The sequence below is a fragment of the Plectropomus leopardus genome, chromosome 7 (genome assembly GCF_008729295.1).
Source record: "Plectropomus leopardus isolate mb chromosome 7, YSFRI_Pleo_2.0, whole genome shotgun sequence".
Lineage (NCBI taxonomy): Eukaryota > Metazoa > Chordata > Actinopteri > Perciformes > Serranidae > Plectropomus > Plectropomus leopardus.
This window is the reverse complement of record NC_056469.1, coordinates 26,088,926-26,107,676: the sequence shown is the minus strand read 5'-3', so window position 1 is coordinate 26,107,676 and position 18,751 is coordinate 26,088,926. Positions and strand designations below refer to the sequence as shown.

The window sequence follows — 18,751 nt, the reverse complement described above, 5'->3', positions numbered from 1 at the left end:
CTCTGCTTTTTTTCTCCCTCTCATTGTTCTTAATGCATCATATGAATTTTATATTATGTGTTTGAATCATCAAAAGGTCAGCACAGTTCAAGTAAACACACATATACAGATTGGTAAGTCTTGATTGATAAGCTGTAGTTGGGAATCATTAAGTGCGTCTGTTTTACAGTCACAGGGATGAGCTTGAATAGGGCTAATGAAGGAAATAATGGAGGAGGTGATGGATGGATGGAAGGATAGAGAAAGGGTTAGTGGACACAAATCTTGCTACAATCAGCCTGCTCTACAACACAGACCGAATCAATGAACAAGACGGGACTGATCGATGAGTTGATCGTACGAGATGGATGGCGGCGTGGATGGATAGAAATAGCACCAAGACTGGGATATGATGGATGGATGGATGGATGGATGGATGGATGGATGGGTGGATAGATGGGTGGATGGACAGTTTGAATCCAAGGTCAGAGAAAACTGTAAAGGGTGTGTGTATCTTCTGTAAGTTTATGTTTGTGCCACCAGCTGGAGTCAATATATGTGCTGGGTTAAAAATGTACATCCTTCCTTTCTCTGCAGACTTGATGTGTGTGTTTAATGCGAGTGTGCGTGCAGATGTGTTTGCATCTGTGGGGGTTTGTGTCTCTGGCGGTGTTTGATGGCCTTACCTTAAATCAATACCTTTGTGGTGACAGCTAAGAGCTGATTAATCAAATGTATGGATCTGTCTCTCTCTGCTCTGCCCTCTCCTCAATTACCAGCTTCATTACATTGCCTTAACACCCCACTGGGACCTCTCTCCATTCTTCCTCCTCATCCCCTCCCTTTCCCCTCCTCCTCTTCCTCTCTGTCCCTTCTCTCATCCTCTGTTCTTCCCTCTGATTTTTCTCTTCCTTGCCAGAGATGCAGAGTACATCTACAGGACTCCTGCGGGTCCTTAAAAAGTCTTCAAAGCCATTGAACTAATTCATCTAAAAATAAGGCCTTAAATGGTCTTGTCATCTGATTTGCCAATACATAACAACTAATGTGGCTGATAACGATATTGATACATCTACTTTTTTCCCCACCTAGTTTTAATAATCATCAAGTCTCTTCTGTAGTGTAACTAACATCATATTGTGCATACTCTTTTTGTAATGGCCAACCAGCAGATTGAGACATAAAATGTTTTTTAATTAATGTGATATTCATTCATTGTGCAAAATAAGAAAAAATACTTAAACTTAGTGTTGATGTTTTGTACTTGCACACTTTTTCAATAAAAAAAACAGTTTGTGATATCAGCAGTAATCAGCATGCTGGCCAATTCTGTTATTTTATTTTAAAGCCTATATCTGCTCATACCAATAACGTTCAGATATTCATTCATTCACTTTATTCCCTTTGTGGAAACAGACAATGAAAATCAAACCACAAGTTGTTTGGTACATTACATTCCATGATATTGTCGTGCAGCCCTAAAAATATCAGGTAACATCTATTTTCTGTTAAGTAATTTCATAAATTCCTTTTCTGTAACTCATCATCGTGGGAATCAAAGCAGTGGAATCTCAAATGCAGAGTGAGAAAAGCGTCCAGAAATGCCAGACATCTCCCATTTCTGTTGAAACACCAAATACCTTACAATATGTTAATTGTCTTCCATGTGTTTCACTTTAAAAAGGGTTGTTTTTTCAACAGTTATCATAGATAATCTAACTTTTGCACTGGACAAAACAGTCAGATTTATGTTACAGTGAACATTTGGGCAAAATAAAATGGTCCTTTTTTCAATTTTGGTTATTAGAAAATTGGTCTTAAACTTAATTCTAAATGGCATTTAAAAACGTCTTGAATCTATCTTGTCTTAGACTGCAGGAACTCTGATCCAATTCAACCACTATTGCTACAAATCACTTTTTGACTGGCAGTGAGACAAGGCATCAATTAGTACATTTTACACTTTGTTGCAGCTGAGTGAGGAATTTCAAATCTGAGCCTGACTGATAAGGATGTTTATTAAAAAATGTGCGATGGTTGTTTGAGTTGCAACATGTCAAAGCTTGGATTTGAAAATAGGACAATCTACCCTACAAGCACGCTGTTTTCTTCTGCTCGTTTTGTATCGAAGTCACTCCCCTCTTCAAACCTTCCTCTCCTCCTCTGGATCCTTTTTTCTTCCTTTTCCTTGCATTTCTTCCCTCTCTTCACTGCCATCATTCTGCAGCCATTCTCCTCCCCCACCCCATCCCTCTGGCATTAACACTGTCTCATTGCCTCAGTGCTATGACTAAGCATTGTGTGTGTGTAGTATGTTTGTGCTTTTCTGTGTGTGTGTCAAACCCATGTGCCTGTAGATAGCATATACATGGAAGGGCCATTCAGAACGTGTGCATGCATTCGCACTTAAGGCATTGGATCTCTGTAGTCGTGACATTTTTTTTTTTTTTTAGACAGAACAAGTCACGACTGAATCACGCCCCTCTCCTCCCTCCCTCCCCCTCTTCTTCTCTTTCTATTCTTTTTGAATCATCCTCGCAGGGGCAGCTTTGCTTTCATCCTCCCACTCTCCGTCTCTCCATCTCACTCCTCGTGTAATGCTGCTTTTTTCCAGCATTTCCATTCACTCCCTGGGTTTCTCTTGGCCTTCCACCTGCCCTTTCAGTCGGTCGAAGTCAGTCGGGGTCCCCCAGGCCTGACTCTCGCTCTCCATCCTTTTATTTTTAGCTGACTGCGCCTGTTCGCTTCACACACTTGTCATCTCATCTCATCTCTCTCCTGCCCGCTCCCCCTCCTCTTCCCCCCTCTTCTCTCTATCTCAATCTACTCTTGTCCCTCAACTAATCTGTAGTTCTTCTGTAATCCAGATCAGCTGGCCTGCATTCTTAATCTCGTCACTTCTCAATCCCCCCCTTCATTCTGTGTGTGAGCAGGAAATCAGAGATAGTAAGGTTGTGTGTGTTTTGACAGAGAAAGAGAGCAGCCTAGGACAAAGTTCAAGTGCACCTGTTACCTGCTAAACCTTATTTATCAGTGACTGCAAAACACATGGACAAACCCAAACACACACGCACACACTCTCTCTCTCTCTCTCTCTCTCTCTCACACACACACACACACACACGCACACACAATGAGCGCTGTAAAAAAGATTTTAACAGTTTGTTCAAAAGTCTCTGTGACACAATATTTGTTAACATAGAAAATGATGTCCTATGTTAAATATAACTATTTTACAGTTTAAAAGCTATAAGCTATTAAATGCAGGTCAGCTGGTCGAAATAACTAAACTTTGATTTATTTTAGTTGGTTATACTATACTCTTACAATGATATTAATATCTTCTATTAGTTTTACATTTTACTTTTGGGTTTTAAAACCTAAAAAAAGGGTTTCAAAATACTCATCTGACCAATCCCTGGCATATACTCAGAAATGCAGATTCATGTGTTTCATCCTGCTAAATAAATACCCAAAATTTATCATGAAATAACCATGAAACAAATTTCATGAGACTGTTTACTATAAGAGGAGTCAGTCCTAAATGATTGTCCTGTGATAAGACAAACAGAGAGAGAGACTTTGTTAAGTTGACCATCTGTGTTCATGTTCCTTCTTGTTCCGCAGATGAATCGGCCAATCCAGGTGAAACCAGCTGACAGCGAGGGCAGAGGAGGTGAGACATGCACCTTATCACAGTCACACACACACACACACACACACACACACACACACACACACACACACACACACACATACACACACAAACACACGTTTCAGTATGGCAGAGAGAAGGGTAGGTGTCAAATTGGATCAGATGGAGATGTAGAAAGTTGTCAACGGAGTGCTAAATACACATACATGTGCACACAGACACAAATTATGATCCCGCTCTCTCCACTCCCCTCCTCTTATTACCCATCACTGTAGTCAATACTGCTCCCTGGTGGACAACAATGGTAGCTCCCATTTTTGTTAACACAACTTGTACAGTCTGATCGACAGAGGTGTGACCAGTTTAATAAACCGGTCAAACCTCTGAAATAAAGTTGATTTCTTATTCGCTTTCTTCTCCACATTATTGGTCTCTCAGAGGATAGGAAGTTGTTTGTGGGCATGCTGGGGAAGCAACAGAGCGATGAGGACGTCAGAAGACTGTTCGAGCCCTTTGGCAGCATAGACGAGTGTACTGTGTTGAGAGGACCCGATGGCACCAGCAAAGGTAAAACACATACAGTACATATGCTCAAACACACACAAGCTCCCTTATATGATTGTGTAGACATTTAGTACAGTCTGTTTGTTGTATCTGACACTGTTTTTTTTACAGGGTGTGCTTTTGTAAAATTCCAAGGACACGCTGAAGCCCAGGCTGCCATCAACAGCTTGCATGGAAGTCGCACAATGCCTGTAAGCGTGCATGAAATCGCACACAAGACAAGCACACATTACATAATGGTCTCTCAAAGACATGTGTATGAGTCACATGGGACAGTTTAAATTTTCTGTAGGTAATAATGTAAGCAATGTAATCATCTGTCTTCTTTTGTGCTGCCCCGGGCATCATCAACATGCTGGGATAGGCCCATGTGAATTGTAAAAGGTTTAAGTGGATCTAGAAAATGAATTAATTCATAAACACGGAGCCCGGTGCCATTAACAAAAGAAGACAACATGTAACTGTACTTGTAATTGCAGTTTGAAACTCACTCTGTCTCCATCTCTCTCTGCGCAGGGAGCGTCGTCCAGTCTGGTGGTGAAGTTTGCCGACACAGAGAAGGAACGGGGGCTGCGGAGGATGCAGCAGGTGGCCTCCCAGCTCGGCATCTTCAGCCCCATGACCCTCAACTTCCCCGCCTACAACGCCTACACACAGGCAGTCAATGCACAGGCAAGCAGCTACACCAATGCACAAACACTCACATATACGCACTAAGTTTTGTAAGGGGAGTGCTGTGCTTATGAAAGGATGTAATAAGTTTGAAGAGGCTATCAGTGGTCTAATTGGGGCTAATGTTATTACCCAGACAACAGAACATACGTCATCTGGCATTAGCTTTCCCGCAACACACAACCATTAACCCACTGACTCAGGACATAATGGCCTTGTAATTAGATCTCTATTCATCTGTTCCTCCATCATTCCCTCTCCCTTCCTCTCCGTTTTTCCCTCTCTTTGTCTTTCTCTCTCTCGTTTTCCCATATCCATTTAACTGTCTCTTTGTCTTCCCTCCCTTCCTCCTCCTTCTTTTTCTATATCCCCTTCCTCTCTCTCTCTCCGTTTCCTTCCCTGTCTACAGCTTGTCCAACAGCAGGCCCTGGTTGCCCAGTCAGCGTACTTGTCTCCTGTGGCAACAGTTGCCGCCGTACAGATGCAGCAGATGGCGGCGCTCAATGCCAACGGAATCATTGCCACACCCATTACACCCATCACGCCGTCCTCGGGTAGGCTCAGACACACAGACACACACATACACACACTTACACTCGCACATGCCATGCATACTCAAAAACACTAGGACTTGTATATGCACAGTAGTTGTGTTGTGTGGAATAGAGATGCTGTTGTTTTTTGTATATTATAGCAACCTGAAAGTGTTTTTAGTATTGGTTAGCAGTCTTTTCCCTTAGATGCTTTGCTTGATCAAAATAAAAACTGAAGTTTAAAGTGCTTAGTTATTAATGTCTTTTGCAGTATTTTGTATAGGTATAGGGACATAATTGCAATAATAACTAAAGATTTTGAATGTGTTCATATTAGAAATTTTGTGCAATAACAGAGACTCATTATCTGGATTGTGATCTGTTTCCATAGGTACAAACACTCCACCAACTATCGCAGCAACGCCTGTGCCAGCCCTCCCTCCGCCACTAGGAGTGAATGGTTACAGCAGTCTGCCAGCTCCAACCAATGGACAGCAAGCAACAGAAGCACTATACACCAATGGAGTTCACCCATATCAAGGTATTTAAATAAATAAACATACACTTATTGCAATTGCAGAGAAATTATTAAAGGTATAATATGCAGCATTGTCAGTTACTATTTCAAAACACACTTGCCAGCAATTCTGAAAGTAATAGCTAACCTCAGATTCACCCTCACTTGGCATTTTACCTCACTATATTTATGTGTCTCTTTGATCTGGTCTAGCACCTGGTCGCCATCTTTTGATAAAACCCTGTCCTCACCTGAACGCTGTGAGGGATACACATAAACATCCTCAACACAGAAAATAAGAAAAAAATAAGAAGAAAAAGGCAGAGGGCAGAGTCTCTGCACATTTTTCGTGGGTCATAAGTCATGATTGAGAGGGATTACTTCTGTAAGAGTGTAGACATTTCTCTTAGGAAAATCCTGCCTTCAAATTAGGGGAAATCCAGGATTTGTTGCCACATCTCTTGTATTTTTTTTTCCATGCTCACAGTTTTTCTGTTTTCTGGCCCTTCAGCTCAGAGTCCAGCAGCGGCCCTGGACCCCATACAGCAGGCATATGCCGGCATGCAACACTACACAGGTAAGTTTATGTGCAGTAGTGTAATGTGACAAAATGATGATGCTTAGTTACAAAACTATTTTTTGGGAACATTTGTATTTTATTTGGGTTTTTACATTTTTGTCAACTTTTACTTTTACTCCTCTACATTTCCTAAATAAAAGGTATACTTTTACTCCTTTTCATCGCTATGTACTGGAGTAAAAGTATTTTACTCCAGCATTTATGTTTCTCTGTGTCCTAAGCATTTATGTTGCTTCATTACAACAAAATAAAATTTGGACGTTTGAGCGTAAATGCTCGCATATTGCTTAAAAAAAAACTTAAGGTTCAATAACGAGACACATTTGGCCATAAAATGTCAAAGTCATTACATATCTAGTCCACATTAAATTGTGTAATCAGAAATAAATCGTGCAGTTCAGCCGGCAGCTCATGCAGTAGGTTAAATCAGAGTACATGTAAATAGGGAACAAGGAAGGTCAGGTGTCTTCTTTCAGTTTGACTGCCTTCGTCTCAAGGGTGTAAGTGTTTCAAGGGCAGTTGGTTGAATTCATTTTGTCATGATTTATCTGATTTCATTGTGACACAAGACACGCATTAATGTCTGCTAAAAATGCAATACAGCTAATGATACCTTTGCACCATCTGTACACATGACGCATGCTTATGGAGTAAATGGGGACAGTAATGTTTGCATATCAGACCAACAATGTCATTGTTGTTGTCTTTCTCCGTTCAAGTGTTAGATTTAATAGTTTTCACCTTCAGCAGGAGATGCCTCTGCTCAAACGACATGATTCTATTGGACGCTGCCATGTTGCCACCTGTTGTTTTTATCCAATCACACTTTTGTTACTGTCTCTCCCAATAGCAGCGTACCCTGCCGCCTACGGATTGGTCGGGCAGCCGTTTCCCCAGCAGCCAACACTGGTTGCCCAGCAACACCAGCAGCCCCAGCAACAGCAGCAGAGAGAAGGTGATGCGACTTCCTGTCTGTCTGGGGCCACGCCCCTCTCTCCAACGAGCTCATTTAAAGTTGTTTATCACGAGGTTTTCACAGTCTGAGATCGTTTATCACACTCTGCCTAATGTGTGTGTGTGTGTGTGTGTGTGTGTGTGTGTGTGGGTGTGTCGGTGTTTCAGGTCCAGAGGGCTGTAACATCTTCATCTACCACCTGCCTCAGGAGTTCAGTGACTCTGAGATGCTGCAGATGTTCCTGCCCTTTGGCAATGTCATCTCAGCTAAGGTGTTTGTCGACCGTGCCACCAACCAGAGCAAATGCTTCGGTGAGACGCACAGATGGGGGATGAAGAGGGAGGGAGAGGGGAGAGCAGAGAGAGGAAAGGACAAGTGAAAAAGATGGGATGCCTTTGTGGAGCAACAGATATTTTGTCATTTTAAATTTTGTATGCTGCTTAAGTTGAAACAAAGTCACAGAGCGTGTTAGAAGAAGTATCCAGATCCTTTGCATAAGTACTAATATCAGACTGTCAAAAAATACTCTAAAAGTCGGTAACCAACCTGTGAAGCCAAAGGCAAATTTCCACATTTGTGGACAATAAACATTATTATTAAAAGTACTAACACCACACTGTGAAAATACTTTATTTAAAGTAAAAGTCCTGCATCCAAGACCTTACTTAAGTGTAAGTATTATGTACTTTGAGTAAAATTTTCATTGTGCAGTAAAATGTTCAGTGCTTTACAATAGCACATGTTTTTGGATTAATGTGTGTGTTGCATTTTTCAGCTGCAGAAAGTTGTGATCATTTCAACTCAGTTAAATACCGATGGGTGGTTTAAACCACAGCAGCATTTCTCAAATTGGGAACTCCAGCGGACTGCAGGGGGAAATAGGCAATGCAATAACAGAATTGTGACTCGCTTGTTTAGCACTACCTAGTTTGATAGTTTGACTGTAGTTCACAAGCAGTGATTGACATGATTGACAGCTGTGTTAGAGACTCCTCGGTTCTCTTTCTTTTCACTCATGGACAGAGGATTCTTGCAAATGACATCAGAAGTACAATGAGGAGGCACGATTGAAATTGACATGACAAAATTTAAATTTTTTACAGATTATTTGTCTCATGTACTACTATGTGCATGTAATGACAGTTTCAACAAATATTACCAAAAAAATGTTTGATAAAAGTTACTTACTGCAGCTTTGAGTAGAGTACTTGAGTAAATGTATTCAGTCAGATACCACCACTGGGCACAGTGAGGAAGAGAGGTTCAGTTAAAATAACAACTCTTCATTGTCTCTCTCTTCTAGGATTTGTGAGTTTTGACAACCCAGCCAGTGCTCAGGCTGCCATCCAGGCCATGAACGGCTTCCAGATCGGCATGAAAAGACTGAAAGTTCAGCTCAAAAGGCCCAAAGATGCCAACCGCCCATACTGAGTGACAACTGAGACGAGGAAGACGAAATAAAGAGAGGTGAGGTAGTGGTGAGGAGGTGATGAGTGCGACATGAAGGGAAGTGAGGTATATGTTTGGGAGCAGGACGATGAAATTAGGTTAGAGAGGAAAAAAACGTGGAGCAGGTAGTTTTAGCTTTGTCACAGCAATGCTAATTGATGGTACAGAATAAAAACAGAGAAATATGACATGCCAGTGAATTATACATTGGGTTTTATGAAAACAACTTAACTCAGGAAAAGTGAAAATACTAAAATATTGTTTTCCTTTTTATTTTCTTTCACAATCTTATTTATTTTCTTTCCTGCTGTTTTGATCTTTTCCTGAAACGGCAACTTACCTCACCCAAGATCCTCCCGTCCAATCATAATTCACGAGGACCCCATCGCTATGGCAATGGTTGCCTAGTGACCGATAAAGCCCCGACCCCCCCTTCCTCTCGCATTGTTGTAAGTTGATTGGTTGGCCTGTGTTTGGGTTGCTGTGGCGATTGATTGCCTGTGTTGGTTGCCCTTGGCAATTTTTGTTCTGTCACCTCGAGCAACCAGCCATGCGTTGACCTGCATGTCCTGTTGCTGTAGTGACCACAGACTGTGTTTGGTGCATTGTGAATTTATTTTGTATTGACCTGTGCACATACTGATCAATAACTGTCAATAGTCAGGAGACTGTACTCAGAATCAATTGATTTAATTGGATATTTGATACACTTCATCATTGTGTAGTAATCTGATAAATTCTGCAGCAACGCTCGTTATTTTTTCGCAGCTTTGTTTTTGATCAGTTTCTGTAGTGTTCTGTTTGGTGTCATTATTATTTGAACAAATTGTTTGGGTAAAGTAGTGAGCGTGGGCTGGCCTGGTGAGACCATCCTGATGACGTGAGCTCAACATCCTGTTTTGCTCTCTGTATCAGTCTGGACCGTCTGGACCATAGACTAACATGACATGATGTCACCCACTGGTTTTTGCACTTGGCATTTCGGCCATTGCCATCTCGGATTTTTGGAACCAGAAGTGACAATATTTGGACGAGAGGCTGGCACTGTGGAGTACCGAGGGGTGGATCTGACTCACAGACTGTACCAAACATCTTGCAGTCAGCCTGTCACTCAAGCAGCCCCGCCCTAAGTTATGCATAACTTTGGGCCTTAAGATGTAAATAGGTGAGTTATATAAAAATTCATCCCCGTACAGTTGGTATGAAGGGGGAAAAATAAGCTAGGGAGACCAAACAGATTTTTGCACCAGACTGTAAACATCTTTATTTCTGCTGTATAGTTGGGTGTTTTTAATACGGGGGTCTGTGGGGATTGACTCACTTTTGGAGCCAGCCTCAAGCGGCCATTCGATGAACTGAAGTTTTTTTTGTTTTTTTTTTGCAATTCCCCATTGGCTTCATTTTTCAGCCTCAGAGGTTGCTGCCTGATCTGGACTCACTGCTGCTGCAAACACTTTCACTGGGTAGGAGTACTCGCCTTGAAAGACAGAAAATACAGTTTATGAATGTTTCCCATTTGTATGTGACATGTACCTCATCGACAGCAATCCTCATGAGGTTTTTGAAATACATTGGGGTTGCTAGCATAGTTTACTATTTCGAATGCAGCAACCAGCTGTCTCTAGACTGCGAATACCAGCTGGCAGCATCCTTGTTGTCTGTCTGAAGCATACTGAACACCGATCTTCATGGCCGTGATCCCCAGCTTTGCAGCCTCTCGTATCTGGTCCTCCATTAGAGCAATCAGTGGCGAAACAACACTGAACATTTAATTTGCACTAGGAAACATCTCCGTCATCACCAACAAAGCCAGTTGATTAATCAAGCTTTTGCCAAATCCAGTCGAAATAAACGCAGATAATGTCTTTTCCTCTAAGAAACTCTGCAACTGCATACTCTTATTCTTGTTTAGTTGTTGTTATTGATTCTTATCGACTGTTATTTCTGCAATAACTTCACTTATCGCTGTGTTTACTCTACTAACGTTAAAGTTAGTACTTGTTGCTGCAGAAGCTGCCATTATTGTTCTGAAAGCCTACATTTCATTTCATCAACTACAGCACAGCTCCTGATTGCCTGCTTATGTTGTCAACTATGGTGTGGTTTCTGGATTGGCCCAGATTGGATTAAAATTTCTTGAAAGCAAGTCCAGACTGATTCGCAGAGCGAAACAGAATGTCGAGCTCACGTCGTCAGGATGGTCTCACCAGACTAAGCGTGGGCATCTATGTGTACATATGTGTCTGTGTTACACTGTTAGTGTGTAATGCAGCAGTGCATAATCCCTGTTGTACTGGTGTCTGTATAAGAGAGGTTTTCCAATGGTTTCCATAGCGGACTGGTGGAGAAATGTAGAACGGCACTACTGCCAAATAAGAATTTATGTTGATGGGAAAAAAAAGTAGCTAGTATGATTTTATGCAACACACAACAATGGCAGGTCATGTTGGAGAAAAGGCCATGAAATTATTATGCATAGAAGTTTCAAATATGGCTACAAACTGGGCCATACAGGTTAGAAAAAAAGGGCAAAAGCACACTATTTTGGGCGAGCATGCATTTTGTTGAGCTGTACTCTGATAGGCTGAGTTTTATAATCCTGGATTCTGATTTATTACACTGTTTTGATGTGGCTCTTTAGTTTTTTGCTCCTTTGTTTCTCTTTCTTGGTCTCTTTTACATCTCCTATCACTGCTTCTGTGGTGTTTCCTTCCTCTCCCCTTCACTACTCCCCTCCTCCTTCTCTTACTCGTTCCCCCTTTTGTCAAATTCTCTCTTCGATTCTCTTTATCCCAACCTCCTCTTTCTATCCCTCTAGCTCGTGTTTTGAGGTAAAGGGTATGTGGTTGTTATGGTGGAATAACAAGTGCCTCTTGCTTATTGGAGAACAGCCTTCAAATATAGGAATTCTGGGAGAAAAACAACAAAAAGACAATAGCGGATACATTTAGTTTGAGGGATATTCATCCCTCCACAATCCCCAACCATTACCAAAGAGGAGAAAATGTGTAGCTGCTGTCAGAACAGTGTGTGGACGCAGCATCACATGGCGGCACACATTATAAATAAAGGATTCAGTCTCTATTTCTAGACAAACTTTTACATAACAAATCCTTGTGGATAGTAAAAAGGTCCTCATATCTAAATGGACCTATCTGATAACACTGTGCACCCACATCAGTCAGATTAAACTCATCACCCAGAATTTCTATACTGCAAATGCCAGAGAGTGATGCATGTCGGTAGTAGTGTTTGCTTGCCATGATCCAAGGCACATGCTCATAAGGTCACACACATAAACACATGTGGAGCTTTTACACATGCATACCTCCAGACACACACCTCCAATCACACAAGGACACGCATAACGGTTTCTCACTGTATTGAGTTGCATGATCCAGACACTGTGTGTGTATGTGTTAAAGCACCATGATTTTATTGCTGTTGAGAGACGAGAGCTTTACTACTGTGAATGATGCCTTCTTGTTTTAAGTCACCAAGATGAAACTGAAACAAAGACGAGCTAGGAGCATCCTAAGGTGCAGTTTGCTGCCAGACGTATGAAAGCAGTCGTGCCTACGAGAGTTGTGTTTGACGGGGAGGAGCATGTTTGACAAGATATAAAGATCAGAGAGAGACGCTGAGCTCCGGTGTATTTATAACTTTGCTCTCTAACATCTCCTCCCCTCCTTCTCTGTCCCTCCCTCCTTGTATCACTCCCTCTACTCCCTGACTCTCCGTCCCTTCTCACAGGTGACCTTTCAGAGTCCAGCGGAGGTGGAATCCCAGGGTTCATAGTGCTTTCAGACTGTCTGCTACCTTTGAGCGTCCGGGGAGTGCAGCCACACACACACACACACACACACACACAGACACACACACACACTCTCACATGATGCGCTCTGAGCCTCGAAAGGTACAAGGCTGATATACAAATGTACATAAAGTGCACATACACACACGCCAGAAGACAAAACACACACGGTTCACACGAGTCAGTAATCTTATCCATACGGCCTAGAGCTTGGTTCGACCATGGTCTACGTGTTGCCAACAGGGTGTTTAGTTCAGTTAAGACAACTCAGACCGAGCATGTATGGAAGGTACTGATGAAAAATGCTGATATATCACTTAAATAGACTTTAACGTGTCTATACCATGTCTATTTCATGACAAATATAGAGGGGCCGATGTTTCATAATAAAAAAAGGCGAGAAAATACAAAAAAGACAACTAAATAAGTAGGTTAGAGAGACTTTGGAGAAAATCCTAATGACCTGTAAATAATTTAGTTTACAAAGAGCAGCATTTAAAAAAACAAGAAAAAATGCAAAAAGAATACTACTTTAGATAAACACCTGAACAGGACACAGCAACATTATTATTATTATCATTATTATTATTATTTATTATTATTATTACCACTAGTAACATCATGATCCTCATAAAGGGATATTACATTCCAAATTGTAAAATGGGAAATCACTAACCTATTTTAAATTTCTACTTAGATTTTAGGTGAAACTCGGGGAGGGGGGGATTGCACTTTTATTCGGGAGGTTTTAATATTTGAGCTATTTTTTATTTATTTACTAATTTATCAATTATTTTGTTTATCGGGAGAAGGGGTTTGAGTGGGTTGCAATATTTTGATTTTAGAATTTTCTAGAGAAAAACCTTTTGAGAGCCTGTTTCTGTCAGACTCTTGCAATCGAGTAATTAAAATGTATGTATTAATTATTACAGCAATTATATTTATTTCTAATTTATTGAATCCTGTTTTTGATCCACTCTCTTTTTAAGTTAAAATAAAAAGTATCATACTAAATGTCCTAATGTGATTTATTAAGTGTGTGTTTCTTTGTATGTGTGTGTGTGTGTGTGTGTGTGTGTGTGTGAGTGTGTTTGTGAAAGATGGGGCTTCAACTAATGACTGTTTTACATTACTGAATTATCTGCCAATTATTTTCATGATTAATTGATAAATTGTAAGTCTATAAAATGTTTTTAAAAAATGCTCATTACAATTTCCCCGGTCCAAAAATGACATTTTCAAATAGTATCTTTGACTGAAACGAATAATTAATAAACGAACGATTGTTTAATTAATTAGCAACTAACTTCTGTTTCTGGACTAATCGATTAATCAACTAATAGTTGCAGCTCCAGGGAAAGGAAGGAAAGATTAGGTCCTACGCTACACAACGTTGTCGAAGTTAGGACGATTCTAAGAGCCAGTGACTGACAGGGGTCCTTAAAAATGACAATTTTTTAATAGACAATTATTAGCTATCATACTGAAAGAAAATTTTAGTCTACATTTGTTAACTAACACTAACCGTTCTCTTACTTTTCTTGTTTGTGACAAAAAAAATGTAAACATCAAGACCAGCCTCTGTATTCCCCCTCCACCCTGTGTTTTCATAAAATGGTTCGGTCCTGCACAAACACCTGGCGCAAAGGCGGAATCGATTATTAGCTTTGGTACTTGCTAGCAGGATCGACTAAGGGGCGTCGTTAAAGTTGTGTTAATGTATCAGCTCCCACAGCAAATTCTGGCTACCCAAAACGACAAAAAACGGGCGACACAAAGGAAACGGTGTCAATATGTCACCCAATTTCTTCACAAAGAAAGGTGGGTTACCGGGAGTGTTGGAAATCAACCTGTTTAATCCACACGTTTAGCCTTCTCTCCCAACATTTGTTAATATAACAGGAAATTCTGAGTGTTTACATTTTGCTGCCGTTTTAGCCGTCACTTAATCAATACACGCTAACTTTCAAGCTGCTCACACTAAATCAGTTGTCTCTGTCCCTGCCTGGTATCAGGCCAAAGTACAGACGCAGCCCTGTCTCCCAAAAACACCCTCCAGCAGTGAACCAGCAGCTCCCCCACCTGCAGGAGGTGAGAGCAGCACTCTGTCCTGTAATGGAGTATATTTCAACTTTTACTTAAGTGAAGTGAGTATTTCTTCCACCATTGCTAGTAACATCATAAACAGAATTTGAGTTATTATCAGCTGACATGTGATGTGACAAAGTTCTGGATTCAAAATGTTACTTCAATAAAAGTTCTAAGTATAATCAGCAAAATGGACATTAAGTACCATAAGATAAAATTACTTATTCTAAGTTGCTCTTCTCAAAGTATCTTTACCGTAGAAATATTTCTATGATCATAACGAGCTCCTTTGGTTATCATAGAATACTATATGAATCTGTCTACATGTAAGAGTATATCAGTGCTGTAATTTGTCAAATTATATATACTTTTTATATTACTATTATATATTTTTTTTAAATATTAAAGAAAGGTAGCTTTATTTGCTGTTTCATACAACAGCAATTTGCTTTACAGGGCAATACAGTACAGTAAAGGAGAGACATTTACAATAAAAGCAAAGAGAAAAGATGTAAAAAGTACGGTTGGTTATTAAATGGTTTACAATTTTTAAAAATCAGCATTAAAAATAGCAAAAGTGCAGAGAAGAGGTGTAAGGATAAGAAGATTATTCAAAATGATTTAGTCAAGTTTGAAAATGAATTTGCTGCCATTACAGGTGGTGTAAAATAGGAACGTTTTTAGCTTTGACTAAAAAAAATGGTGATGTTGTCTAACATAATCTGGGAGGTTTTTCCAGGTTTGTGCTGCATGATAACAAAATGCTGCTTCATCATGCTTTGGTCAGATGTCCTGAGGGTCTTTACGTACAGGGTCAGATAATTGCAGTGGAGTAAAAAGCACAATGTTGTAAAGGTAGTTATTCAAAGCTTTGAGTGGGTCGATTGGATTCTGGTTACAGTTACAGTATTTGAGCAGGATTCGAGTGGCTTGTGGTGGTGGGGTCCAATGTAATATTGCGTGTTTAATATGTTATATTACACCTCTGATTTTTTTGCAAAAAAATAAAAAAAAATCTTGATTTGAATGATCCAACAAAAAATGCCACAGAAAGGAGACCGCACATCCATCTTGTGACCAGAAGAGGGTGTAAGTTGAGAGCATTTCACCAGAGAAAGAGAAGGCGTTTTTCGCCCTCAATAAGCTGATGTGCCAGGCTTGTTATCGCCTCTATTCGTTTATGGGAGTTGTCTCTATTTATCAGTAGAATTAAATGCTGTATTTTGTTTTATCTCTGTGAGCGTGGTTTCGGTTAACTCTCCTCCCTCCTCTCTGGGAAGAGGATTTTATGAGGTTTTTTTTCCCTTGATGAGCTGATCTCAGTTCAATTAGAAGAGAAAGGCGTATTATGAATAGCGCTAATAATATTACCACTGAGCTTGGTGCCCACATAACACAGTATTTCAACCCAGTGGTTTACAGACTTTTTGAGATGCTCTGCTTTAAGAAAATGAAAGAATTAAAACATAAAAATTGAAAGAGATCACAAGTTGCTCTTAGACTATATAGACATAGAGAAATTATGAGAAAATAGAGAAAGAATAAGAAATCTAAAAAAAAGAGATGTGTATCGAAATATGTATAAATATGTGCAACATATGCTACACGTGTGCGATATATGAATGTTAGAGTTGAATGAGTAAGAATTACATATTAACCCTGAAGCATGGATCGACATCAGTTTTGGATTTTTTTGCAGTCTTCAGACATCTTTCACAAGCATTTAAACTTAGAAGCCTGAGGAATTTTGTTTGATTTATTTCCAAAACATGGGGGGAAAAAGACAATGAGTATTAGTATAGTAAAATGAGCATTAATGATGATCTGGGGAAAAAAATAAATAAATAAAATCACAAAGAAATTGGAAAATTGTAACGAGAACTACACATTTATTTATTTGAATTTTATATTTAAATTTATGTTAAGACAATATATTTATATATTGATTTAGCATGTTTTTTTCTGGTCATTTTACGTCTTTGTTTTTGTTTTTTGCTAATTTTCATTAAATTTTCTTGTAACTTTTACTATTTTTCTGTAATCTTTTGGGGTCATTTCTAGTGTAATTGCTCATTTCCTTCTTATGTTCTTGAAAGAAATTGGCCAGTTTCAAAGGATTAAATAAGAGTAGTGTACAGTTTAAATGTTGCACAAAATATACAGGACCTCAAGTCAGTATTGCATATTGTACAGTTTTGCAGCTGAAACAGCAGAGTATTGCATGGTTAAAAAACTTAAGAATAAATAAATGAGGGGTTATAGTTGCTGATAATGGGTAAAGTAAGTCAAGGGCCTGAGTCTATTGACTTGCTCATGTTCAGATGTAATTGTATTGTCAAAAACAAGTACATACACACATTTAAATAGGACACGTCAATTGGAGCTATAGAAGACTATTTAATAGGGTAAGCAACAGACTGGGGCTTTGGCGATTAGACTCTATCAAAGGATCTTAACTCATTTTTGTTAACTTCATAAAGATGTTTTCTAAGGCAGTTATACGTGGCTGTATGGAACCTACTTTAATAACAAATGATTTATAAATAACAAAAATGGCTTTTATTTTTTTCTACTCTTGACCCATTAAAAATCGTCCGTGCCCCACTGGTAAGTTGCAACTTAAAATCTATCATATAGTCTCTATAAATCACAAAATGTTCCTCTCAGATTCATCTACCCAGCAGTGTGGCCTCACTAACCTCCATGTGATCACGCCACACATGAGCGAACTATCACTGTCTGACGTCAGCTCTTTTACAGGCTCGAGGTTAGTGAGACCTGAAGTCACTCTGTTTTACATGTCACTCTGTAAATCCTCACGTTTTTTTATATAGTTCATGGGTCACGGGGATGGTGAGATAATTTCCCTCTACCCCCTTTGAAAACCCGCTGTGTGTGAGAAAAGGGCAACTGCAATGCAAACAGAGCAAAAACTACATTGCCCTGCAAAGGCAAACATTCGGAGTAGCTTTTGTTTGTTTGTGTAAAAAGGTCAAAGGTCGCGTGTTTTTAAAGATTTACTAACAAGTATATTTGTACATGACACACAACGATTACCTATTTATTTATGCACTCACTAAAACTTCAGGCAGAAAGATAATTTGAGATATTTAATGTCAGTGTTTCACAGAGGTGGGACCAAATCAATGTTTTGTACGTCACAACACAACTCAGGTCTCATTCATCTCCAAGTCATGTGAACTGAGTCCACATCTGTGATGTTTCATCACAATCGTAGGCATTGGCTGGTGGAGTGGTAATTGAAGAGAAAGGTTGACAAACAGCCTCTGTAGAAATAGTAATAGTTGTAATAATTGGAGACTGCACTTCATTTATCATAGTAAGGGTTGGCTTGGGTGTGACTTCAGGGCTTTTTTTATTTTATGACCCTCCCCAGAGCTACAGATATTTTTCATTTAGCCTCTCCGAGTGATTAATGAGAAATGCATGGCCCTCCCTCCCACCTTAAATAAACATATTGCAGAGTTTCTGGCTATGATAAATGGTGTGATTTTGGAGATTTTCAAACAAGACATGCTTTTAAAACCCACTTGTGGTATTTGAGGTTCTGAGGGTGTTTAAAATAAATACAACATATAGTGCCCCAGGGATGATGTTTTTCTGTAAATTGACACTGAAGTTAGTGTCGACCCGGTTCCCTCAACAAAGAGCCTACGGGATATTTCCAGTGGATTTTGGCATAAATTATGCTCAGCAAGATAATCTTCATAAATAATCACCACTTTTAGGATTTTTGAAAAGTAAAATCGATTGCAAAGAGTAAAAAGCTAACGTTAGGTTCTAAATGAACTTCACCACGGTCATACGATTTAATGTCACCATCACAACAGGGCTTTAAAGTCGTGTTTGGCATGATGACGTTCTGTAGTGTCATTTAGCCACTTGTTAGCAACCATCTTTTTTAAGACATAAAAGCTTCAAAAT

The 18,751-nt window shown here is 39.7% G+C and overlaps 1 protein-coding gene across 3 annotated transcripts in view; it reads left to right on the top strand.

Moving 5' to 3' along the window:
- Positions 1 to 13,123, top strand: part of celf3b (cugbp, Elav-like family member 3b) — a 33,470-nt gene extending 20,347 nt beyond the window's left edge. For 2 of the 3 annotated variants that reach the window (XR_006105957.1, XR_006105958.1), the window contains exons 5-16: positions 3,607 to 3,655; positions 4,073 to 4,201; positions 4,310 to 4,389; positions 4,715 to 4,870; positions 5,280 to 5,424; positions 5,795 to 5,944; positions 6,432 to 6,497; positions 7,351 to 7,455; positions 7,623 to 7,766; positions 8,759 to 8,922; positions 9,255 to 9,353; positions 12,658 to 13,123. Coding sequence is in view for 1 of the 3 variants with exons in the window: in XM_042489573.1 (XP_042345507.1) it covers positions 3,607 to 3,655; positions 4,073 to 4,201; positions 4,310 to 4,389; positions 4,715 to 4,870; positions 5,280 to 5,424; positions 5,795 to 5,944; positions 6,432 to 6,497; positions 7,351 to 7,455; positions 7,623 to 7,766; positions 8,759 to 8,886 (1,152 nt within the window). In the remaining 2 variants the exon portion in view is untranslated. The remainder of the gene's footprint in view (positions 1 to 3,606; positions 3,656 to 4,072; positions 4,202 to 4,309; positions 4,390 to 4,714; positions 4,871 to 5,279; positions 5,425 to 5,794; positions 5,945 to 6,431; positions 6,498 to 7,350; positions 7,456 to 7,622; positions 7,767 to 8,758; positions 8,923 to 9,254; positions 9,354 to 12,657) is intronic. The other variant, XM_042489573.1, reaches the window with a different exon arrangement.
- Positions 13,124 to 18,751: the final 5,628 nt, after the last annotated feature.